Raw genomic sequence first — 27,574 nt, 5'->3', positions numbered from 1 at the left:
CTTCAGTGGGTCATATGATTGAGTGTAGTCTGGCCCAGGAGTGGGAGGGTGAACGGAAAGGCTCTGGAGCAACGAACCGCCCTTGCTGTCTCTGCCTGGCCGGTTCCCCTCTTTCCACTGGGATTCTCTGCCTCTAACCCTATTACAGGGGCTGAGTCACTGGCTTACTGGGGCTCTCTCATGCCGTCCCTGGAGGGGGTGCGTCACCTGAGTGGGTTGATTCACCGATGTGGTCATCCTGTCTGGGTTGGCCCCCCCCCCCCCCCCCCCCCTTGGGTTGTGCCATGGCGGAGGTCTTTGTGGGCTATACTCAGCCTTGTCTCAGGATGGTAAGTTGGTGGTTAAAGATATCCCTCTAGTGGTGTGGGGGCTGTGCTTTGGCAAAGTGGGTGGGGTTATATCCTTCCTGTTTGGCCCTGTCCGGGGGTGTCCTCGGATGGGGCCACAGTGTCTCCTGACCCCTCCTGTCTCAGCCTCCAGTATTTATGCTGCAGTAGTTTATGTGTCGGGGGCTAGGGTCAGTTTGTTATATCTGGAGTACTTCTCCTGTCCTATTCGGTGTCCTGTGTGAATCTAAGTGTGCGTTCTCTAATTCTCTCCTTCTCTCTTTCTTTCTCTCTCTCGGAGGACCTGAGCCCTAGGACCATGCCCCAGGACTACCTGACATGATGACTCCTTGCTGTCCCCAGTCCACCTGGCCGTGCTGCTGCTCCAGTTTCAACTGTTCTGCCTTATTATTATTCGACCATGCTGGTCATTTATGAACATTTGAACATCTTGGCCATGTTCTGTTATAATCTCCACCCGGCACAGCCAGAAGAGGACTGGCCATCCCACATATGCTCTCTCTAATTCTCTCTTTCTTTCTCTCTCTCGGAGGACCTGAGCCCTAGGACCATGCCCCAGGAATACCTGACATGATGACTCCTTGCTGTCCCCAGTCCACCTGACCATGCTGCTGCTCCAGTTTAAACTGTTCTTCCTTATTATTATTCGACCATGCTGGTCATTTATGAACATTTGAACATCTTGGCCATGTTCTGTTATAATCTCCACCCGGCACAGCCAGAAGAGGACTGGCCACCCCACATAGCCTGGTTCCTCTCTAGGTTTCTTCCTAGGTTTTGGCGTTTCTAGGGAGTTTTTCCTAGCCACCGTGCTTCTACACCTGCATTGCTTGCTGTTTGGGGTTTTAGGCTGGGTTTCTGTACAGCACTTTGAGATATCAGCTGATGTACGAAGGGCTATATAAATACATTTGATTTGATTTGAAGTAGGCGGGATTAGCACAAAGACACACCTGGCCCAGAAGGCCAGTCCAAGGCGGTTCAGGGCTCAACCTCCTTGTTTTTGTTCTAAGTGAAAACACTACACAAGAAGTGGGACGGCATAGGCTCGCCCAAGACCTGCGGATTTCTACTTTATTATTATGCTTTAATAGTTGTATTGTTCTTAGTTTCAATTTGTGTTGCTGTTCCTGTCCATTAGTTCTGTATTTGGACATGTTCTCTGTTTTGTGTGGACACCAGGAAGAATAGCTGGGGTTCAGAATAAAAATCACAAATTCATGGTAGAGATTGTTAATCATAGTTAACAAAATATTAAATGTACTACCACCTTACCATGACTCTGTTCTCTGTCTATGGAAAATTACCTCTTCATCTTGGACAAACTTTATATTGGTTTATAGCGGTCAATATGCTACATTCTTGATGTGTGTCTATGAGAAAGGGAAAAGGGATAAACCTAGTCAATTGTACAACTAAATGCATTCTCCAGAAATGTGTCTTGTGCTTTTAACCTAACCCCCCTCTCTGAATCAGAGAGGTGGGGGGGGGGGGGGGGGGGGGGTTAAGAGCAGCCTACCAGAAGGAATGTAGCTGCAGTATGGTATGGGGATGTTTTCAGTAAACACAGTGTCATTGAACCTGGCCTATTTTATAGAGCACATAGCACACAGTTATGGACCATGAAGTCAGAACTCTAATCACCATGACCCAACAGATAATAGATAAAAGCCCCACTCTCAGAAAGCCATGAAGTCAATAATCTAATGACTTGGAGCTAAAGCATTCAGCTCAGCAGCCTGCTGTGAGCGGATTGTGTGCCTGCCAGACGTAGCCCTTCGTCCATCAACCCCTCTTCCCCAGCCATAAGCCAGCCCAGGCACATGCAGGCATTCACCCTGATAGGCATGCAAACCTGTACCCCCTGATGGCTGTGGTCCATCACATTTACAACACACAGAGAGGCTTACTCTCAGGGAGCAAACTGGGCCTTTAGCAAACCCCTCTCTCTTCAAGTATAAATGGTGCTTCAGAAAGTGCCCGCCTTGCATTTTGATTCTGGAGCAGAAAGAGGCAGAAATCACCCAGTGGCCAGAGTGTTTCATATTGATGTTCGGTAGTAAACAGCCGGTGGCATGATGTACATATATAACATATGTACGTATATAACTGTATGGGCTGTGACTGTAACCGCGTGGGCTGCCGTGATACCTTATCCCCGATGGACAGAGAGAAGGCGGGAGAGGAGGAGAGAGGAACATTGCGTGTGTGTTTGTGTGTATCAGAGAGACACAGACGGACAGTCAGGCAGAAGAATAGGCAGGGAGACAGGGTTTCACAGTATCTCTCTTTCCCTTTTGGTTATCGGAGCTGAATGTTATCCAAGCCCCATTACCAATAACAAAGCTATTCATCCATATTCCTCAACACACAAACACTACGGAGTCCTTTCAGCCCTCTCTGGCACAGTGGCAAGAAAACAACATGATTTAACTTATTTCCCTGGTCAACCTCCTTCATTATTCTTAGCCTCAGATTCCCTAAAACCATGAGGAAATCAATAGGACAAGGCTGTCTTTAATTTTATCCAAGGCACTGGTCCCAGCTAACCCTCCACTCAGCAGCAGGTCCCACAGTTGTTTTCAACACATTTTCACAGCGGTCATCAACAGTTCAGTACTAGTGGACTCTTAGAAACCAAAAACCAAAAATACAAGTAATTCTAATTGTTAAATAGCCATATAATCTTAGATAAACTCTGTGAAAGACAAAATGAGCAAATGAGAGAGTTGGAAAAAGGGACAAAGAGAGCGAGATAGACAGACAGACGGGAGTAATTATTGTCTCCCTGAAGTGTGCATGCTGAGCAGACAGAGAAGCCAGAGATGATGGTATTCCCTCTGTTCTGAAAAGTGGCAACAACAGGGCCTCTGGGAGGAAGTTCATGTGGAGCTGTTAAGGTGATGAGAACATCCTGTCTGCACCCAAATGGCACCGTATTCCCTTTATAGTGCACTACTTTTGACTGAGGCGTATAGGGCTTTGGTCAAAAGTAATGCACTATAAAGGGTGCCATTTGGAACGTAGCCTCTGTTAATGTGAGAAGGTCTTAACTGCTAATCTTGGAACAGAAACCTGAGACGCCTCTCTGGACTTTAAAACGCCTAAAACACCTGTGATTGACAGGTCCAGAATCGATATTAAACTGGCGAACTAGGGAAAGATTAACGTCAATACGTTAAGAGAGCATTGGCTTGGTGCCAATTGTCATAGCCGTTTTTCTTTCCTTATCTCCTTTCCTACATGACCACCGATCCTGTCGGGGATAGGTTAGGATAAGGAGAAAGCCCCGATAATCCCTGAAGACGTTTTAGATCTCTAATCAGGAAACAAAAGAGTACACAGTTAAAGAACTACAGTATATAATACTGCTGACATACACTGCTGTTCAAAAGTTTAAGGCAATATAATGCCAGAATGGTAAACCAACCCACCAGAGATAGAAACTCTGTATTGGTATTATTATATAGTATCTCCAAGGGTACTTCCACATTCATCAGAATAGCCATGAAAATGCAATAGCAGTGTTGACTAAGCTGAACACCTACAGACCACATTAACCAACTGAAATATCAGCATTCTTGCATTATGAAGAGGGAAAATGTGTTCTATTCAGTGAGGACCATAACATTTTAGCTGAAATACATATTGTATAACTGTCTCTGTAAATGGTGTTACAGCTATTCCATCTCATACCAGTGCTCAATTGCTAGGGAGGTACAGTTGAGGTTGGAAGTTTACATACACTTAGGTTGGAGTCATTAAAACTTGTTTTCAACCACTCCACAAATTTCTTGTCAACCAACTATAGTTTTGGCAAGTCGGTTAGGACATCTACTTTGTGCATGACACAAGTCATTTTTCCAACAATTGTTTACAGACAGATTATTTCACTTATAATTCACTGTATCACAATTCCAGTGTGTCAGAAGTTTACATACACTAAGTTGACTGTGTCTTTAAACAGCTTGGAAAATTCCAGAAAATGATGTCATGGCTTTAGAAGCTTCTGATAGGCTAATTGACATCATTTGAATCAATTAGAGGTGTACCTGTGGATGTATTTCAAGGCCTACCTCCAAACTCTGCCTCTTTACTTGACATCATGGGAAAATCAAAAGAAATCAGCCAAGACCTCAGAAAGACAATTGTGGATCTCCACAAGTCTGATTCATCCTTGGGAGCAATTTGTTCATCTGTACAAACAATAGTACGCAAGAATAAACACCATGGGACCACGCAGCCATCATACCGCTCAGGAATGACACGCGTTTTGTCTCCTAAAGATGAATGTACTTTGGTGCGAAAAGTGCAAATCAATCCCAGAACAACAGCAAAGGACCTTGTGAAGATGCTGGAAGAAACAGGCACAAAAGTATCTATATCCCACAGTAAAACGAGTCCTATATCAACATAACTTGAAAGTCCGCTCAGCAAGGAAGAAGCCACTGCTCCAAAACCGCTGTAAAAAAGCCAGACTACGGTTTGCAACTGCACATGGAGACAAAGATAGTACTTTTTGGAGAAATGTCCTCTGGTCTGATGAAACAAAAATAGAACTGTTTGGCCATAATGACCATCGTTATGTTTGGAGGAAAAAGGGGGAGGCTTGCAAGCCGAAGAACACCATCCCAACCGTGAAGCACGTGGGTGGCAGCATCATGTTGTGGGCGTGCTTTGCTGCAGGAGGGACTGGTGCACTTCACAAAATAGATGGCATCATGAGGACGGAAGATGATGTGGATATTTTGAAGCAACATCTCAAGATATCAGTCAGGAAGTTAAAGCTTGGTTGCAAATTGGTCTTCCAAATGGACAATGCCCCAAAGGGTACTTCCAAAATTGTGGCAAAGTGGCTTAAGGACAACAAATTCAAGGTATTGGAGTGGCCATCACAAAGCCCTGGCCTCAATCCAAAATCAAATTTGGGAGCAGAACTGAAAAAGCGTGTGCGAGCAAGGAGGCCTACACCTCCTGTCAGGAGGAATGGGCCAAAATTCACCCAACTTATTGTGGGAAGCTTATGGAAGGCTACCAAAACGTTTGACCCAAGTTAAACAATTTAAAGGCAATGCTACCAAATACTAATTGAGTTTATGCAAACTTCTGACCCACTGGGAATGTGATGAAAGAAATAAAAGCTGAAAAAATCATTCTCTCAACTATTATTCTGACATTTCACATTCTTAAAATAATGTGTTGATCCTAACTGACCTAAAACAGGGATTTTTTACTAGGATTAAATGTCAGGAATTGTGAAAAACAGAGTTTAAATGTATTTGGCTAAGGTGTATGTAAACTTCCGACGTCAACTGTATCTGATATTGGCAGAACGCTTAAATTCTTGTTCATCTAACTGCACTGTCCAATTTACAGTAGCTATTACAGTGAAAGAATATCATGCTATTGTTTGAGGAGAGTGCACAATTTCTAAAATGAAAACTTATTAATAAACAAATTAGGCACATTTGGGCAGTCTTGATTGAAAATGTTGAACATAAATGCAATGGTTCATCGGATCAGTCTAAAGCTTTGCACATACACTGCTGCTGTTTAGTGGCCAAAATCTAAATTGCACCTGGGCTGGAATAATGCATGGCCATTCTCTTGCATTTCAAAGATGATGGTACAAAAAAAATACAAAAGAACAGTTGTTTTTTTCTTTGTATTATCTTTTACCAGATCTATTGTGTTAGATTATCCTACATTCCGTTCACATTTCCACAAACCTCAAAGTGTTTCCTTTCAAATGGTACCAAGAATATGCATATCCTTGCATTATGCCACCCTAGAGCCTAATGTATCACCAGTTTGAAAAATAAATGTAGCTTCTGTTACTGATGAGCAAGGATACCAATCAGTCTTGATGGGATTAATTTTTGCATCTATGCATTGCATACATGTATTCTATGGTTTCAAACACAGGCCAAATTCCGCCATTGATCCTCTTCAACTCTTGACAATGTTTCCGCTCCATTTAACTAAATGACAGATCAAGAGGCACATGCAGTGCTCTATTAAACCCTTATTAAAAAGTTAATCTTTGGAGGAAATATGTGACATTTTCCTCCCATGTTCTCACCTGAGGTACTTTCCACTTGGCAACGCTCAGTGTTCTAAAGCAGACAAACCTTCACTTTTTTTAACGCCCAAAATATTAAATCTAGCGTGATGCCAAGTGGAAAGTCTACCAACCACTAAAATCCAGTTTAGGATATGTAGTGATAGGCTTTTAGATGATTTATTTCTGAACATTGTTCATATTACCAGAATATTGTGGAGTTTCTTGGCAGATATAGATATCGAGGGAATAATCCCTACTGAAAACATAGATGGATCCCAAGACAAATTTGAACTAAACCATTTTTAGATCAGAAAGCTATTCCCCGCAAAATGGTCTGTCGACAACACATAAGACGCATGGACATGATAATGTCCTGAGTGATTTGTTCGAAAAAACTATTTGACAAGAATAGGGATTTGTTGCATAACAGTATCTGCTCTCATTAACGCCCATTCTGGACATAAAGGCATAATTGTTTGTTTTTAGGTTGACCCTTGAATGAAAGCTTACTCGTGTTTTATATCCTCTACTCATATTGGGCCAAATTTGTGAATGAATTTAAGCCTGCCCACCGAAAAGGAAATTAAAAAGTATGTGTTAATACTGAGAGGGAACCGCCAGAGCAGAGCTTGAACCAGCAACCCTGTAATTATGGTGCAAATGCACTGCCACCTGCCATGAAACTTCAGACCTCTTGGCAGAGGCAGTAAGTACACAGTCACATAAGGAGGTTGCTGTCTATATAGCATCTCTCTATATATTTTTACCAGGTCATTTGGACATTATCCGAAGTGGTGGAGGTCAACCCTGAAAAGTTTAATGCATAAACCTTGCCACAAAACCAACAAAGAAATCCATGCGTTTTCTGCGGTGCCAGAGCCATTTTCCTAGTGCGTTATTCTTGAGCTATACATTTTTGTTTGCCAGTATATCTGCCAATTCATACAGTCAAACTGTGTTTAGAAGAGAGCCTCTGTAGCCTATACAGCATTGCGCGCAGATCAGTGAGGTTTGACAGGAGCAAAAAGAGGGACGACTGCCCGCCCCCTCCGTACTTTTCAAGCAGACAGTTAAGGGGAAAAACAGAGAAACAAAGAGAAAGCGAGACTGTACTGCAAGTGGACGGATGTGACAAAACCATTATCATACAATTTCATCCAATTGGTTTCATATTTGAAAACGCACCGGTTTGCAAATGGAATTTTAATCCTTGATAACTTCTCCACTAATCATGTAGCCTAACAACACTTGGCCGAATTTAGTAAATGTATTTTGGCATGGTGTTGCTCGTTTTCGTGTGCCACAGCTCCATGTGATTAGAAACCTGCTATGGAGGACCTCTTTAGTCAAAATGAATCTGACCACTGACGATGCGACTCATTTATGGGGAAATTATTCCTTATTGGAACAATACAACGCGACAGTGGGGACACCGTGGTTGTCAGAGTCGCCTGGTGAGGTGGACCTTACCCGTGCCATCCCGCTCGGCTTCGTCCTGGGGGCTTTCATCGTGTTCGCCATTGTGGGCAACATCCTCGTCATTCTGGCGGTGATGACCAATAGGCACCTGCGGACCCCGACCAACTACTTCATTATAAACCTGGCCATCGCTGACCTGCTGCTGGGCACCACAGTGCTGCCGGTGTCTGCCACCCTGGAGATTCTTAACTACTGGGTGTTCGGCCGGATCTTCTGTGACATCTGGGCGGCAGTGGATGTTTTGTGCTGCACTGCGTCCATCATGAGCCTGTGCGTAATTTCTATCGACCGTTACATCGGGGTGAGCCATCCGCTGCAGTACCCGAGCATAGTGACCGAGAAGCGGGCACTGCTGGCCATGCTTGGGGTGTGGGTGCTCTCGGTGGTCATCTCCATTGGACCCCTCCTCGGGTGGAAGCAGCCGCCGTCGCCGGACAACACTGTGTGCCTCATCACTGAGGAACCGTTTTACGCACTATTTTCCTCCCTCGGTTCCTTCTATATACCACTGGTGGTTATCTTGTCCATGTATTTTAGGGTTTATGTAGTCGCCAAACGGACCACCAAGAACTTGGAGGCCGGGGTGATGAGGGAGAGGATGAACACGAGTGAGCTCACGCTCAGGATCCACAAGGGATCTCAGGTGCAGGATGACAGCAGCAGCACTGGGAAGGGCCGTGCAAATCAGGCAAGGAGCTCCCTGACGGTGAAACTTCTGAAATTCTCCCGGGAGAAGAAAGCAGCTAAAACGTTGGGAGTCGTGGTTGGCATGTTTACGCTTTGTTGGCTGCCGTTCTTCCTTGCATTACCCATTGGTAGGTATATATATATATATTTTTAAACATATTTTATTGACACCTTTCCAAATGAATATCCAAGACACAGCAGGCCAGCAGTTTTAATGAAATACTATAATAAACCTAATAATATGCTAATATAGCCAACAATTAAAACAACGCTCAATATGTGATAAGACACATTATAAAATATTATGGTAAATTAATATACATGTTGGTGCCATATTCAATTTAACAAGCCATAATAGGCACAAACCATAATCTACCCACACCCAAAACAGAATAGTGGTGCAGGGGGTGCTGGAGGCGAAATGCAAAACTGGAGAAAGTCTCAGTGCACTTTCAGTCAGATGCAAATGTATTTTATTTACCAACTGTTGAAAAGTGTATGAGAAGCTTTTTCATTAATATCTGGAAGTAAATCTAAGTGGTCCTTCAGTTCCATAAATTCCATCTCCAGACAGTGGCATATATATGATAATATTCACCCATTGAATTACTGCCCTGATTTATCAGCATGATGCTGTGTCTTAGGTGGGGTCCAGTAGGGGCTGGTGGAGGCCTGTAGGGGCTTGTTGGGGCTGGTGGAGTCTGGTAGGGTCTATGGGGGCCTGTAGGGGCCAAAACCAGACTTCACTGACTGATAGCAGTAAAGAGCCCACTACCACCGTCACGGCTGTAGAGAAAACATCTCAGAGGAAATTAAACAAAATATGTTGTGGAGAGGGGACTCGTGCTGCTGGGCACGTTGTGGTGAGGGACAGAGCAGTGCAGACCGACGAGGGAGGCTAAGAAAACATGCCTCTTTATTTACTGCTGTTGTTTTCAGAGTAGAGCGCGCTGTCAATCCCGTTCTCTTGGGCCTCTCTCTAAGAGGTCTGGTCCAGTATGGTACTGTATTAGTTACCTCTTATAACCCACAATAAACCAAAAAGCACTTAAATTCCGTATACATGCATTGGCTTGGGACAGTTGTGAAGGCATGCACTAAACCAAATCATGCAGATCTTCCTTAGAAAGTATGTAGAGCACCTGAATTGTGAATGAGTTTGTACTTATCCATAGTGGGTTTTTTTTTAAATCAAATTGAATGATATTTGGTGGAAACCAGTTCAAAGTAAAGTGACCCAAAGATGAAAAATGACTGTAGCTGGTACTGTACATTGAGAAAGTTTGATCATAAAGTTACTGATCCACTCCCCCCATGTCAAAGACTTGGATTTAGGAGGCAGGCATTGTCAAGGATTTACTTCCGGCTTTATGCAACATCACATAAAGCCGGAAATTTAATACGGCAATGGTAGCATCTTATCTGAACTAATTTAAATATGTACCACCTTAAAACCGTCATCTCATGTGCCCCTACCCCTTGCTTTGGCTTTGTTTACAAACCTTAAGCTAGCTACTAGTAGCTAGCTCAAGCAGAAGGTATGACCAAAGGTACTGCTAACCTTTCATCTGTGGTATGACTGTTAGCTACAGTAGCAAGCTACTTACCAGCATGCCGGCAAAAGCACACTGTGTCGTAACTAGTGTAAAATGAGTGTAAAATGAACCTTACTGTAACATTAACCTTAAACTATTTCCCAAAGAGTGAAGACATCCAACAGCAGTGGTTGCTTTTCATTTCTTAGCTAGCTTACGAGATGACTGAAAATTACGGTCATGGCACGCGTGTGCAGTGCACATTTCGAGTGAAGTTGCTTTATCAATTTGGGGAGAACATTCGATGGGTCTTGCCAGGAAGCTAATCCTGAAGACGGATGCATCATTGACAGTGGATCTGGAAAGCACGGACCATAATGTAAGTATCAGAGTTTGATGAGTGTGACACAGTAGCCAACATTTTGGGTGGGATCACGTTAGATAATGCAACTGTGGCTGTGACTGCTTTGACTTGTGAACTGTATATTTTCTGTAACAAACCTGATAGTCACCATATGGTTTTTGTTCCTTCATCCCTAATACTCCAACATTGAGTCTTAGAGCTGCCAGCACACAGCTGACACAAAAGAATGTTGTCCACAAAAGGGGTTGTGTGTGTGTGTGTGTGTGTGTGTGTGTGTGTGTGTGTCTGTGTACTATTTGTAATTTACCACTGAAAATCATATTTTGCCATTCCATTGTGTTTAAATTATTTTTTTTTAATTACAGTTGATGTAGCTTGTGTCATTGGGACTAATCATGATGATGAGGGGGAATATTATTTCACTTTCCATCTCCTTTTGTCTTTCCAATTTCATCAAGCTGTAATGATAGACATTTTGGAAAAATCAACATCTCTCTGTCTGCACAGCTTCCCAGGCAACTGCAGCAGGAATGATGTGATACAAAATCATCTTTCCCAAGGCAAAGAAGGGGGGAAATGCTGTGAAGCCTGTGAAGACAGACCCAATATACTGTAAGTCATAGTTATTCATTTCAATTCTGCATCAATTGAGCATTTCAGGCACAAAAAAAGTCAAATTAGAAACATTGAAAAGTTTCACAAAAAAGTACAGAACCAAATATTGCATATTTAAAATTGAATACATCAAAAACTCCAGGAAACACATTGTAGAATGACTAGATCACTACTGAATTGAATTGAAGCATCATCTCAGAACAGTAAGTAAAAGGAATTAAATTCACTTCCCACTTAACTAACATTTCCCCTTTCAAAAATATTACAGGCTATGTTGACAGGCTCCTGCTGGATCTCCTCTTCAACAAGATCACCCTTGATAAAAGCACAACAACACACTCTCGCTCGTGATACAGCCCGGGATCGAACCAGGGTCTGTAATGACGCCTCTAGCACTGCAATGCAGTGCCTTAGACCACTGCGCCACTCTGGATTTTCTTTGTTTAGTTTTTTTATTCAAGCATTCAGACGGGAGATGAGTGTTACAAATGGTATAAATAAATGGGTCCTGGGACACTGTATTGCGGCAGGGTGACTATATTAGGCTTATGGCTGAAGTTTTGTATTTTTATGTCAAATTATTTCTCACCTTTATTTCTCATGATTGTTCATGTTGCTCAATATTTTGGCCATGCTGGCCTATCGTAAAATATTTAAATAAATGTCTGATCAATATACTCAATTACGAACATATTGTCATTTCTAATGCTAATTGTCCGGTACACTTATTGTATGCTGTTTTCGTGTACATTCCCTTATATCTAAGCTTCTAAGGTGATTCAGGCTTTACAACATCTTGTGAAGAAGTGCATCAGTTAACTGTATTCTGTAATTAGTTACAAAATAATCAAAATGTTTGTCTGATATCCAACAGTCCATGAACAGCTCTGTTTACCGAGAGCATTTTGCAGATAAAATGGGTTGAGGCATGCTATTTAGGCTCAGAATGACATGTGGCCCGTTATTCACCTTCTTACCTGGCAATGACCACAAGGGCATTTCAAAGAGCTCAGTTAAGGTGAGCTCATAAATATAAGCTCCCCGCCAATTCAGCCTGTTCTTTCAGGCTTCCTGATAGTTAGAGATGAGAGAAAAGGTCAAATGTATTTTAATAGCGTAAAAATATTATGGGTGATGTTTTGGTCATTCTAAGGCTATTTTTACTTGGGAAATAGGATGACTGTGTGGGACCTTTAAGTTGTTTACAGCAGCCATGTGGGAACGTGCTTGGTGACAGGCCAAGTTCTTAGGCCTTCCCTCGCCACTACACACACACGCGTGCACCACATACAAACACACACACAGGAACATACTGTACACAGGCAGGCGCAACCTCACACACACATTCTCTTTCTCTATAAGTCCAGGATATTATTATGAATTTGCATAGCATGTATTCCTATCTGGGATGAGGTCGCTGGTCACCGAGCAAGGTCGGACAGCAGGAGATTCCTCCAATCGCTCCATGGAACGTTAAATTAGACAGCAGAAGCATGGAACTCTAGGAACATTCTGGGGTTGTATTCCGTTGATCGTCAGGGCTCTTCGGAGAGGGAGGAGAGGGATGTGAGAATTTGGATGACTCTGGACTTTGTTTATTTAAGACCAATCAACAGAAAACCAAGGGTTCATTTTTGCAAACTCTTGAAAAACGTTTTGTCTCAAAATCTTCATCAGCCAATTAAAATCATCTACGTAGTTGCAAGTGATATAACGCTACAAGTAAGCTTTTCCCATGAGATAACCTGACACACTTAGCCCTATGCTAACAAGACCAGCTGGCCATGATTATTTCCTATAACAAATTCCACATCAGTCAATCTTAGACTATATATCCACGATTCAATGTCATTAAAAAAAAGTCAACTTGGCCACCAGAGGGATATCTTAAACCTCCAAATTCAAAGTATAATTTTTGTTGTAACAAGTCAAATGTCCCAATGTTGCATGATGCATCCTTGACTACGCTACTACTAACATTAGACAATATTCAAAAGGCGCGTTGTTGCACATATGACAAAAAAAGTGTAATACACTGTTTATTAAGGGACAATACAATACAGCGCATCATGCTACTTAACAGTACAACCTTATCCCACCTTACCGCTTACTTTAATCTGAACTGCAAGAGGTGTGAATCCAAGCATAACTGTGGCCCGTTTCAGGAAGCTAGGTGTATGTCGCATGCCACTACTTCACAGGAGAGGCATTTGAAAATACTAATACAATTGTTCAATTACAAGTCTAGTTGGTTTGACCACGGAAAAAGCAAGGAACCTTCCCGCCATGATTGGCTGAGATAATGGCTGGGCTGGACATGCTGAGAGATGAGTTCGGATTGGTCTGTCATGTGGCATGCATCTGTCTATAACTTGAGCTGCTCAGTATGTGTAGATAATCCTTACAACCATGGCTTTTTTAAAAGATAACTTTAGCCATGGAGGACTGCAAAAGTTTTGCTACTGCTCTCAACAACATTGCTGCCCTGAATCTAGCAGGTGCTATCGACAAAGACCAGTGGGAAAAAGTTGTGATGGATTACTTTCTGCACACAGTCAGTGTGAAAACAAACAAGCTGTACAAACAAAACAGAAATGACACAGGACGTCTTAGTTAAACGGGTTCCAGTCTGCTCTGAAGCGTTCATCCAGCTATATGGGTAAGAGTCTAGCTATATTTCCAGATATTATAAGTTTATAATTTTGTCAGAAATGAATGTATGGTGGTTAGCTATAACAATCTGTTTGTGATGCTAGCTAGTGCTGTATGGGTTGGGATTGTGGTTAATTGTTTAGCTAGCTAGCTACATGTCTAATGAAAAGACTCCACTTCACCAGATGATTACATGACCCATCAAGTTAGCCAGGTGTGTCTGGGGGTGATTATGGCCGTCTATTGTATTTCATGAACATGTGTACATGTCTAGACAATAGTGACCCATCCACTTAGCTAGATGTGTCTGGGGTGGGTGGTTATAGCATTTCTTTCACATGACTCATCAATTTAGACGTGTGTCTGGGTAAGCGTCATCTAATTAAATATTTTTGTCTGGATACTTTCTATTTTTGATATTGCTACTATGCAAGTAACCATTTGTCTGTACCGTTTACACCTTCTGTATCCTGTGCATGTGACAAATACATTTGGATTTGATTTGATATAGTGTGTGTTTACCAGAGAAGGTAATGTGAAGAACAACATGACCTGCACCACATTCAGATTAGGGTATAGGCAAAGGACTAGATAGTGTATTTTTACCTGGAGTTTTTCTTTTGTAGGCTACTACTTTCACCACTTTTAGTCTTGAACTCTTGTTTACTACACTACCTTATTCACTCTGTTTAGCACATGGCCTCACGTGAATCCTTAAAGAGATGGGTGGGGCTAAGGCTTAAGAGGGTGTGAACAATGCTGGATAGGTGTAGACAAAGAAGAGCTCTCCACTAGGTGTACCAAAACATTCAAAGGCAATTTTCTCAAAAGTGGCGTTACAAGTTTATCAACTTTCAAAGCAGAATTACTTTCCCATTATTCCTCGACTGCAGTGTATGATGTGTAATTTTGTAGCTTTAAATATCTACTTTTATCCAATGTAAAAAAAACTAATGTTGCAACATAAGACCGAATAGAGGTGGTCACATATTGTTGACATACCCACACAATTGTTTTTAAATATCCAGTATATTATGACAATCCCATAGGCTTTTCCTCACCCATGCTTCCTCTATTCTTCCTATCCCATAGTTTGAAAATGGAGGGTAAAGGATGGGTTGTCGTTCAAAAAAGAAAATAAGCTCCTGATCCTAATAAGCTCCTACTTATTTTCTGAGCCCTGCTTAAATGTCTTGCTCATTGGCTCAATGTCTAAGCCCCAGTAATAGGAGCCTGATAGGAGCAGACAGACAGACACGCACGCACACACCACACTCACACACACATCCTCTCCCTCCCAGCCCTGCTCCCACAGCCTTCTTCAGCCTCGGTCAACCCACTGTGGGGGATTTCCTGTGAGCCGCTCATTTCACCTAACCGTCCCCCCCAACGCATACAATATCTGTCCAATGTTATGTCTGAGTACATTCAGGCGGATAACATATAACAAAGCAAACACTATCATGTAGGAACTATTTTCCTTTATTTGCAATCAGTGAAAGCCTTACCATGTTGATTTAAATTAGTTGATAGACTCTACGTTAGCATTCCAGAACACGTCAATACACTCTAGCAGCTGTTATACGCTGACTGCACTGACTGCTTTCTAATTTTACAGAATAAAATATTGACTTTTCACTACGTTCAGACCACATAATAGGGCAACAATATATGATTATACAGATATACTAATCACAATATTTCACATTGTTCGTCTGCATAATTGAAATCTAACATTCATTTTGCATAAGACAAAGTCTACTTGATCAATAGTTACGTTGCGCTCTTATTAAAGGGATACTTCGGGATTTTGGCAATGAGGCCCTTTATATACCTCCTCAGCATTTTTATGACACTGTGTGCAGTTTGAAGGAAGTTGCTAACTAGTGCTAGCGCAATTGCTAACTAGCGTTAATGCTATTACTTCCAGTCATTGCGCTAAAGCTAGTTAGCATTGGCTTGCGAAACTACATCTAACTTCCTTCATACTGGACACAGAGACAAAAAAATGGTATCCATTACTTCCCCTGACTCTGAGGAAGTAGTTAAATGGCCTCAATTTAAAAATCCCGAAGTATCTCTTTAACCAAGTGGGAATTTACAACATACAACTTGGACAAATCTACTTGAACTTCTCTCCAACTGGTAATTACTAGTGGGAACGTCGTACAAAGATTGTGGGTAAATGAAGATGGTTCACTCAGGCTGTTTACCATTGAAAAAAAATGTCAGTTCCAGTCTACTTAACGGGGTGGGCCTCCCATAGACACCAATGCAATAGCAGCTGGGTCTGGTCTACTTAGTTCATTGACTTTCATTGAACCAGAAAAAAACAGCGAGTGGAGTGTCTGGCTTCCTCTTCCGTTTCTGACTCATCTATCATCCTGAGCGTTTGACTAGTATCCGGAAGGTTGCAAGTTCAAATCCCCAAGCTGACAAGGTACAAATCTGTCATTCTGCCCCTGAACAAGCAGTTAACCCACTGTTCCTAGGCTGTAATTGAAAATAAGAATTTGTTCTTAACTGACTTGCCTAGTTAAACAAAGGTAAAATTAAAACAATTGTTGATCTCTGATGTCACCTACCAAGGAAATGACCTTGATAACAGAATTTTTGGCAGTTAAATGCAACAACAAATCTCTTAAACTGAGTTTAAATTGGTTTTACTAGAAAAACATTTGCCTAAAGCATGGCTGTAGCTAGATACTGTCTACCTACCTAGGTAAATTTGTACGGTCTGGTCACTGTGAAAACATTGAGGTTTGTGCCTTATTTATATTAGGCTAAATATTGTTCTAAATGTAATCTCTGTGCCTGTGCACATGTATGCATATTCAATTAGCCTATACTAATGTTGACGTTATGCTGGCACAGTTCAACTGTAGTTCAAACTGTACAATAGAGTATAATTTAGTATATGTTTTGTCTTAGAGCCAATACCATGTGGAGCCTGAGGTTCTTCCTGCAGTGGATTCTAGTTGGAAAGAAACATAATTCCTTTGCCTGCATGCGTCATTGAAGCAGAACTGTATCCTGTGAACTGTATCCCTCTCGATGAATTGGACCTTATGCTGGAACAAGCAGCAGGCCTAGATGACTCAAGAGGAGCTGCATGGCAGTTTGATCATGACAACACCCCTCCCATAATTTGCTGATCAACAGATGTCTATACTTTACATCTCAGACACACACAATGTATTCCCTGAACTTTAATACACGGATCACACTATTTTCTTACTCTATGTTTCTTTGTGAATGGCAATTTCATCATGACCACTTCTCTCATCGTCTGCTGATCACTAGTTCTCTGCACTTTACTACTCCTGAGACACACTGAACTGTACTATATTGTTCATACTGTATTTGTTTTGTATGTTATTTTTACCACATAACATTCTTGTTGAATATGTAGTTCTGGTTTTGAATCAACATTAAATAGTTTACACTCCCCTGTATGTTAGAATGACAAATAAACATTATTTGAATATATCTGAATTTCTAACATCTGTTTGATGCTACAGAGCCCTGTACAGCATACATGCATATCTTCTGTGGGTACATAAAGGGAGACAAATGTAGAAGTTTGATAGAAAATATCCCTATATATTTTAAGGTGGTTCTGCATTGGTCTTATGTTCAGCCACACTGTCCTTCGGTAGACTGGCAATGGTGTTTGGTATGGTGGGCAGGGGAAGCTGAGACTCTTTGTGCTTGTGGCGAATGGTCTTGTCCTGTCTGTGGTGTACCAGCCAGCTGGATAAGACTCTGAAGGAAGTGGTGATTGCAGGGCTCGTAGACCTTCTTAACCACCAACTTCCTTAACCTCTTGCAGAAGATTTGCTGATGGAAAGACATGGTTCTGGTGTTACAATTTTACACTCAGTTGGGGAAAGGGCATAGTGAAACACTCTTTTGTTGGTGAAGGCATCAACCAGTCAACAAAGTTAATTGGGGGAATGCAGAAGGTGTGGAATGTCTTAAGAGGACAATTCTTACACAGTATGTATTGGTGTGTTTGGGAAATTGAGGAGAAATGGCACCTCAATCACTATCATACAATACAATACATTTCCTGTCTTTAAGCACAAACCTGCACAACCAAAACTCCCTTCATCATCTCAAAGACCTGTCTGTAAACCTCACCCAGCTCATTGACTTTGAAAGATCATTCTTGTCAATAGTAACCCTTGGCGGGAGATTTCTGTACACGTCTTTGTATTACACTACTGTTCAAAAGTTTGGGGTCACTTAGAAATGTCCTTGTTTTTGAAAAAAAAGCACATTTTGTCCATTAAAATAACATCAAATTGATCAGAAATACAGTGTAGACATTGTCAATGTTGTAAATGACCAATAAATAGTACCTGTAAACACCAGTCTCAATGTCAACCGTGAAGAGGCGTCTCCGGGATGCTGGGCTTCTAGGCAGAGTTCTTCTGTCCAGTGTCTGTTTTATTTTGCCCATCTTAATCTTTAATTTGTATTGGCCAGTCTGAGATATGGCTTCTTCTTTGCAACTCTGCCTAGAAGGCCAGCATCCCATAGTCGCCTCTTCACTGTTGACATTGAGACTGGTGTTTTGCAGGTACTATTTAAAGAAGCTGTGACTTGTGAGGCGTCTGTTTCTCAAACTAGACACTAATGTACTTGTCCTCTTGCTCAGTTGTGCACCGGGGCCTCCCAGTCTTCTTTCTATTCTGGTTAGAGCCACTTTGAGCTGTTCTGTGAAAGGAGTTGTACACAGCGTTGTACGAGATCTTCAGTACATTGGCAATTTTTCGTATGGAATAGTCTTCATTTCTCAGAACAAGAATAGACTGACGAGTTTCAGAAGAAAGTGCTTTGCTTCTGGCCATCTTGAGCCTGTAATCCAACTCACAAATGCTGATGCTCCAGATACTCAAATAGTCTAAAGAAGGCCAGTTTTATTGTTTCTTTAAACAGCACACCAGTTTTCAGCTATGCTAACATCATTGCAAAAAAGGTTTTCTAATGATCAAATAGCCTTTTAAAAGAATAACCTTGGATTAACCAACACAACATGCCATTGGAACACAGGAGTGATGGTTGCGGACAATGGGCCTCTGTACGCCTATGTAGATATTCCATTAAATAAATCAGCCGTTTCCAGCTACAATAGTCATTTACAACATTAACAATGTTGACACTGTATTTCTGATCAATTTGATGTTATTTTAATGGACAATAAATGTGATTTTCTTTCAAAATCAAGGACATTTCTAAGTGATTCGGTAGTGTATGTTTTGAGACTGCAGAGAGAAGAATTAGGTGGTTGTGTCAAAACTGTTGTAGTCTTGATGTTATACCTTTCAGTGTCCCTTGCTGGTTTCTGACCCACAACTACAAGGTGTGTCCGCTCGCTCATGCTTGTGTATTTTTACGTGGAGAAAATGTAAAAAGAGAAAAAGGGGTAGACTAGGTCTGGAAAGCACATTGTGGTCCACAGGCTACCTCTAACCACTTGTAACCTCATAACACAGACACAAACCCGTACAAACACTAGCCAATTCATGTTAATACTATGCTTACTGTAAATAGAGCTTGCAAATATTTTTGCCAATTTACCTTCACCTTGTGCAGAGCTAGGGGTTGGAAGCACATGCTGGTGGAATCAGATTCTGTACCACCTACAACAAAACACACAATTTTAACCAATTGATCTTTATTTGACTGGCCATCTTAGCACACCTAACATGGAAATTTCAATGTTGTCACCATGCTTTTAGCTAGCTAGCATCACTAAATTGTCAGTAAGATTGCTAGCCAGCTGATAACTAACCAACCATAGATGATTTATATACATTCATTATTGCTACCAACACACAGACTGAGTTAGCTGTATCGGCAAATATATGTTTCAGTAATGGTGTGATTTTCAGACAAGAGTCGAATAGATGGCTACCACATTGAGCTACTCTTATTTGCTAATGTTAGCTAGCTTACGTTAGCTAACATTTGTCAAAGATAGAACAAACAAATATGTTTGCTATGCTGAAGGTAGCTACCAGACTATAAGTGACCATGACATAGGCGAAATTGATTGACAGTCTGTATCCCAAAGACTTTCAGAGTTCCACTCAGGACTGTAAGCTAGCTAACTTAGTCCAGCTAGGCTAGCAAGCTAGCTAACGTTAGGTTATCTCTAATAGCAAATCTTCTGTTTTATTGTGAAAAAAAAAATGTATGGTATCTCTTCTCAGCTGGCATCAAAATGGATTCTCCATCAGTTCAGCCTGAAAATCCCTCTAGTAATCTTTGGTCACATCGGGGTAAATCTCTGGTATGTAGAACAGTGAAAGATAACTCCTTTTTGCACTTGTTTGAAATTAACACAGCCAGGCAAAGAACAGCACACAGGCATGATGAGAAACATTAAAAGAAATGTAAAAAATAAAAAATCCCTAGAGAAGTTCTGAGATTACTGTGTGTTGTTCAGCCGAAGTAAACGATGCCATCTAAATCCAAGTTTGTGGGCACGCCTCATCTACCTAGCAGGGCGGTATCTGCATTTACTATCAATGCTGAACTTTGTGGTTTATTATGAGCATACAAATACACAGGCAGTCTGTTCTCGCTCTGCGCTCGTTCTAGCTTGTAGTGTGGATAATTGTTATGTTTATGACAAAAATGTAACATTGTTAATATTGTCATGACCATATGCAGTGGCAGGGGGAAATGTCATGTCTCATCATGGTACTGTCTTTGATGACCATAAAAAGTTTCAAGTTGATAGGCCATTGTGAAGTGGATTTACAACTCGGCCATTATAACTGGAGCATCTCTTAACTAATCCCTTAAATGTTCAAAAACGGTAAATTAAGAGCTGTACTATGGGCCTACATACCAAATGTTGCGTTATCTGTAGTTATGTTTCATGATAATAGGTTTTTCAAAGGTTTTCCAAAAGGAAAATCTATCCTGGCAGACCATATGGTTCATTGATGCATATGTGTTCAGCATAAAGTAAGAAAGACACCTACTTACAAAGTCTAGGTCAAATGGGGCGGCAGATATGAGGGTTTAAGTGAGACTGCTATAACAGCGCCACCTATAGGCCAATCTCTGTCATTCTTTTTGACCAAGTTACTCATGGCCTCTAGTTTCTGTGTGCCAAATTAGAAGAAAAGTGACCAACCTATGCTTCAGTTATTTGGCTTCGCTGTGAACCCCTAATAAATTCAACAGTCGGACAATGGATGAAGACACTCCAAGTATTTAATTTTTTAAAAATCATTCAGATATTGACTGAATTGTAGCACATATGATTGTACTGGCAAGGACAAATAGTGAATTGAGTTCAGGCATTTGTGGAAATTCAGCTATTCAATTTATTGTACATTTTTACTTTTTTTTCTTATATGAAAATGTTCTTAATATATCAGGTATTTTTTGTATACATTAATGAAATAAAGAAAATAAGTAAATAATATGTGCTGGTGTCACGTTCTGACCTTAGTTCCTTTGTTTTTGTCTTAGTATGGTCAGGGGTGGGCAGTCTGTTTGTTTTTCTATGTTTGTTTTGAGTTCGGCCTAGTATGGTTCTCAATCAGAGGCAGCTGTCAATTGTTGTCCCTGATTGAGAATCATACTTAGGTAGCCTGGGTTTTACTTTGGGTTTGTGGGTGTTTGTTTCCGTGTGAGTGTTTGGGCCACATGGTACTGTTTCGTTTTGTTCACATCGTTTATTGTTTTGTTCCAGTGTTCAGTTTGTTTATTAAAAAGACATGAAAACTTACCACGCTGCACCTTGGTCCTCCTCTCTATCTCCAGACGACATCCGTTACAGCTGGGTGTATTTGCATACATTAAAACATTAATCTAATAAGGGTAGAACAGGGCTACAACTCTGCGCTCTCTCTAGGCCTATCTGCGCTCAACTGCGGTGTCTAGACTGCATCATTAATTATTCATTACTGTTGTCATGTTCACTTGCATAATTCAACAAGTGTGTCAAGCGAAGTATAACCATGTGATTTCATATCAAAATCCTTGTCTCTAGATTACACCTATCTGTACATATCGTTTGTGAGATTAGACATATCACCGCAATCCAAGTGTTCATTTTCAGGAAGTTGCGTTCACTTCAGCGAATCTAATTTGTACATTTATCAACTATATTAAATCAGACTTTTTTTCAATTGTACACAAAAAAAAATCAACACCCGTCAAAGGAAAGTTATTTAATCTCTTTCTTGTGATGAAACTGTCGAGACGGTGCGTTAAATCCCTGACACAGCATTGGTGTTTTTATAGATGGCAATGGAAAGCCAATGTATTCCACTGTTTGCCAGGCCATTACAAACGTTTCAGCGGTCGTTACGTTAACAGGAAAAAACGAATGGCACAAGCAGGGGTTGGAATATAAATAATTTTCCAATCGTTTCTTTCTGAACGGAAACATTTTTTTATTTCCATTCCACTGTTCCAAACAGCTAAATAATTATCTGAACCGTTTCGAACCCCCCAAAAACGAATGGTTTATATCGTTCCTTTCCGTTCATTTTTAAACCTCTGAAATTAAAGTTGTTGTTAACACATAGTTTGACATTAAATTACTTCACCAGTATCCGTGTGGATAGAGAAGCTTGCTTTGGAGTGGGTGAGCGATTTCATCTGTATAGGAAAGTCATTAAGAGCACATTGTATTTTACCGTAACAGCATGGTTTAATCATTATGAAAGAAACAAACTGTGCTGCCAGTCAAAACAAATCAAATTGTATTGGTCGCATTCACATGTTTAGCAGATGTTATTGTGGGTGTAGCGAAATGATTGTGTTCCTAGCTCCAACAGTGCAGTAATATCTAACAAAGCGCAGCAATAAACACAAATCTAAAAGTAAAATAAGGTAATTCTAGGACAGGCAATGTCGGAGTCCGGAGTATAAATATATTTATATATATATATACGAACAAAAATATAAACGCAACATGCAGCAATTTCATTGATTTTACTGAGTTACAGTTCATGTGAAGAAATCAGTCAATTTAAATAAATTCATTAGGACTTAATCTATGGATTACACATGACTGGGAATACAGATATGCATCTGTTGGTCACAGATACCTTTAAAAAATGGGCCTCGGGATATTGTCACGTTATGTTTGCGCATTCAAATTGCGATCGATAAAATGCATTTGTGTATGTATGTCTGTAGTTTTTGCATGCCTTTACCATAACCCCACCGGCACCATGGGGCAACATTGACATCAGCACACCGCTTGTCCACTCGACGCCAAACACGTGGTCTGCGGTTGTGAGGCAGGTTGAACATACTGCCAAATTCTCAAAAAAGTCATTGGAGGTTATGTTAGAGAAGTAAACATTGAAATATCTGTCAAAAGCTCTGGTGGATTGCACGCTCCCTCAAAACTCTGTCCAATTGCATGCTCCCTCAAAACTTGAGACATCTGTGACATTGTGTTGTGTGACAAAACTGCACATTATAGAGTGGCTTTTTATTGTCCACAACACAAGGTGCACCTATGTGATGATTGCTGTTTAATCAGATGCTTGATATTCCACACCTCTCAGGTGGATGGATTATCTTGGCAAAGGACATGTAAAGTAATTTGTGCACATCGTTTGAGAGAAATAAGCTTCTTGTGCATATGGAGAATTTCTGAATATTTTGTTTCAGCTCATGAAACATGGGACCAACACTTTACATGTTGCGTTTATATTTTTTGTTCAGTACATATATATGTGACGGGCTGTATAAACATTATGTGGATAGAATATATAGTCACAGTGTAGTGCGTGAGATGCAACTGAAATTTTGCGGGTGAGGAGAGAGGATGGAGGAAGCTTGCCTTGAAGCCCTGGGCATCTTGATATGACATGAATTATCAGAATTATGCCCACAGAATTAAACCTACGGAGGAGCGGCTTCTATTGAGGAACTTTGAAAGTCTTTGAACTTGAGAGTTGGTTTAACTTTGGACCAGAGCAAATGTCAAGTATTTTCCTGTATTTGGCTCCATTCATTGTTCCCTCTATCCTGCCACCACCATCCTTCATGGTAGGGATGGTGTTAGATGGGTGATGAGTCAGGCCAAAGAGTTACGTTTTTGTCTCAGCAGACCACAGATTATTTTGCCTTATCCTCTCAGTCTTTTTCTCAAGAGTGGCTTTTGTCTGACCACTCTCCCATAAAGCCCATATTGGTGAAGTGCTGTAGAGACTGTTGTCCTCTGGCAGGTTCTTCCACCTCAGCCAATTAACTCTTTAGCTCTGTACAATATTTTCACACTATCTTTTAAAAAATCTGCAAGCTCTGTTAAATTGGTTGTTGATCATTGCTCGACAGTCATTTTCAAGTCTTGCCATAGATTCAAGCCAATTTAAGTCAGAACTGTAACTAGGTACTCAGGAACATTCAATGTTGTCTTGGTAAGCAACTCCAGTGTATATTTGGCCTTGTGTTTTAAGTCATTTTCCTGCTGAAAGGTGAAATTGTCTTCCAGTGTCTGTTTGAAAGCAGACTGAACCAGGTTTTCCTCGTGCTTAGCTCGATTCCATTTATTTTTATACAAAGACAACTCCCTAGTCCTTGCTGATGACAAGCATACCCATAACATGATGCAGCCACCAACATGCTTGAAAATATGAAGAGTGGTACTCAGTGATGTGTTGTGTTGGATTTGCCCCAAACATAACGCTCTGTGTTCTGGACATAAAGTTAATTTCTTTGCAACATTTTTTGCAGCTTTACTTTAGTGCCTTATTGAAAACAGGATGAATGTTTTGGAATATTTTTTAAAATTCTATACAGACTTCCTTTTTTCACTATTTTTCCACCTTTTTTCACTAATTTAGGTTAGTATTGTGGAGTAACTACAATGTTGTTGATGCATCCTCAAGTTTTCTCCTATCACAGCCATTAAATTCTGTTTTAAAGTCACCATTGGTCTTATGGTGAAATCCCTGAGCGGTTTCCTTCCTCTCCGGCAACTGAGTTAAGAAGGATGCCTGTATCTTTGTAGTGACTGGGTGTATTGATACACTATCCAAAGTGTAATTAATATCTTCACCATGCTCAAGGGTACATTCAATGTCTACTTTTTATTTTACCCATCTACCAAAAGGTGCCCTTCTTTGCGAAGCATTAGAAAACCTCCCTGGTCTTTGTGGTTTAATCTTTGTTTGAAATTCACTGCTCGATTGAGTGACCTTACAGATAATTGTATGTATGTGTGGGATACAGTCATTCAAAAATCATGTTAAACACTTTTATTCCATGCAACTTATGTGACTTGTTAAGCAAATGTTTACTACTGAACATACTTAGGCCTGCCATAACAAATACTTATTGACTCAAGACATTTCAGCTTTTCATTTTTTTATTAATTTGTACACATTTCTAAAAACATAATTCCATATTGGCATTGTGGGGTATTGTGTGTAGGCCAGTGATGCAATAATACATTTAAAGAATCAGGCTGTAACACAACAAAATGTGGAAAAAGTCAAGCAGTGTGAATACTTTCTGAAGGCACTGTATATATTACCACTAGTTTATTACTGTAAGTATTTATATATCCCTGCTACCAGTCACTTTTCATCCCTGTTTACATGTACTGTATATCTGCCTATCATGCCAACACTGTCACGATGGCACCCACCCACCCACACAACAAATCCACCCATTACTTACGCTGCTGTCGTACTGTTTATTATTATTATTATTAATCCTGCTACCAGTCACTTTCTCCTAATCCCCGCCTACAGGTACAGTATCTACCTCAAATACTCCAGCATTCTTTTTAGAACTTACCAATAGCCAAGTGATTTTAATCTTGTTTATAGACTACGTTTTGCATGTCCATGTCTAGACTGCAATTTACAGTAGGCCTAGCCCCTATATTAGTAGGAATGCTGTAGCTTATGTTTAACAATGTATTTCCATATTGAAGCAATGCAATTGTAACATTGTGGACTGTAAAAAATAATCTAAATATTGGGCAGGTTATTTAACCAACTTGGCTATAATGGACTAACATTCAAATTAGAGTTGATGACAATGCAATACATAAAAGACTAAATACTCAACTTGAAGAAACCACATTTTTAGCCATGGAGCATGTTCTGATTGGTCAGTGAGGAGCCAAGCCATGACACACCCACTACTTGTTTATTCATCAAAACCCAGTCACTGCCAGCTACTGCACCCATCATTTGGTTGTGAAAATATCAAAAATATAACGCTACCATCAGCACTATGATTTACCTTTGCGTTAGGTTTGTTAAAATCGAGCACAGTATGTAAAAAATGTCACCTCTCAATCGCTCTAATACACAACAATACATGTCTTTAAACACAATCCTGCACAACCTAAACCTCCCTCATCCTCATCTCAAATACCTGTCTGTAAACCTCCCTCAGCTCATTGACCGATCAGTAGCCGTTAGCAGTGGGACTTTTCTAGACATGTCTTTGTATTGTGTTTTGAGAATCTGCAGAGAAGAAGAATGAGATGGTTGTGTCGTTACTGTTGTAGTCTTGATGCCATACCTTTCAGTATCCCTTTCCGGTTTTTGTCCCACAATGTTGTTGTGCTCCATAATGGCAAGTTGTGTCCACTCCCTCATGCGTGTGTACCTAAAATACAACCGCTTTAGGGTATATTTCAGCAGGGCACTGTGGAAGGACTCCAGGTAAACCAAGTTTTACAAAGAGAAAAGGGGGTAGACTAAATTGATGACATGGTCTGGAAGGTACTCTATGGTTCACAGGCTCTCTCTAACCACCTGTAACCACATATCACAAACCCATACACACACTACCCAATTCATGTAAAATTGAGCTCTCTTAGCTGTCAGGTCATACATATTTTTGCCAACTTACCTTCACCTTGTGCAGAGCTAGGGGTTGGAAGCACATTCTGATGGAATAAGATTCTGTATGACCTACAACAAAATACACAACAATATACAATTTAACCAATTGATCTCTATTAGACTGGCTAGCTTAGCACACCTAAGATGGACATTTCAATATTGCCAGCTTGCTGTTAACAAGATTGCTAGCCAACTGAGAACCAACTAACCAATCATAGACGATTTAAACAAATTCCTCATTGCTACCAACACACAAACAGAGAGTGTGTTAGCTTTCTCGGCCATTCTATTTTTAGTAGCAGTGTTTTCAAGGTAAGAGTGGAATAGATGACTACCAGATTGCGCTACTCTTATTTGATAACATTAGCTAGCTTAACGTTAGAATGAACAAACATTTTTGTTTTACTCTGCTGAAGTTAGCATTGGCGAAATTGATTGACAGTGTGCATCCAAAAGACCGCTATATGATTTTGTTGACGTCTTTCAGAGTTCAATACAGGACTGTATCTAGTTGGTCCAGCTAGGCTAGCTAACGTTAGGTTACTTCTAATAGAAAATCTTTCATTTTGTTATGAAAGAAAAAAATAGATGGTTTCGCATCACTTCTCAGCTGGCGTCGAAATGGATTCCTCATCAATTCAGATTAAAAATCCCTTTGATCATCTTTAGTCACTGTAAACATAATTCTTGATAGCAGCAAGCAGGTTAGCTTTTTTAGTCATGAATCTTGTTCTGGACGCCGCTCTGCATAGTGGTCACTAGTTAGCACAGCCACAAAGACAAAACATCAGATTTTTAACATAACCACCATAACGCCTAACCTTAAATTAAGACCAAAAAGCTAATTGTTTTTTAAATGAATTTGTACAATATAGCCAATTTTGAATTAGTTGCTGCCTTATTTAGGGGGGACTCATTCAGTTCTACGGGCAGCATCATGGGAAATATCAGCTCGGTAGAATGGTGAATGA

The 27,574-nt window shown here is 40.6% G+C and overlaps 1 protein-coding gene across 1 annotated transcript in view; it reads left to right on the top strand.

The window, feature by feature from the left end:
• Nucleotides 1-7,464: 7,464 nt before the first annotated feature.
• Nucleotides 7,465-27,574, top strand: part of LOC139365914 (alpha-1A adrenergic receptor-like) — a 35,504-nt gene continuing 15,394 nt past the window's right edge. The window contains exon 1 of the mRNA XM_071102974.1: nucleotides 7,465-8,705. Within this exon, the coding sequence (XP_070959075.1) occupies nucleotides 7,763-8,705 (943 nt within the window). The 5' untranslated portion in view covers nucleotides 7,465-7,762. The remainder of the gene's footprint in view (nucleotides 8,706-27,574) is intronic.

The sequence above is a fragment of the Oncorhynchus clarkii genome, chromosome 14 (genome assembly GCF_045791955.1).
Source record: "Oncorhynchus clarkii lewisi isolate Uvic-CL-2024 chromosome 14, UVic_Ocla_1.0, whole genome shotgun sequence".
Lineage (NCBI taxonomy): Eukaryota > Metazoa > Chordata > Actinopteri > Salmoniformes > Salmonidae > Oncorhynchus > Oncorhynchus clarkii.
Note: the sequence above shows the minus strand (reverse complement) of the source record. Positions and strands in the feature narration are given on the sequence as shown.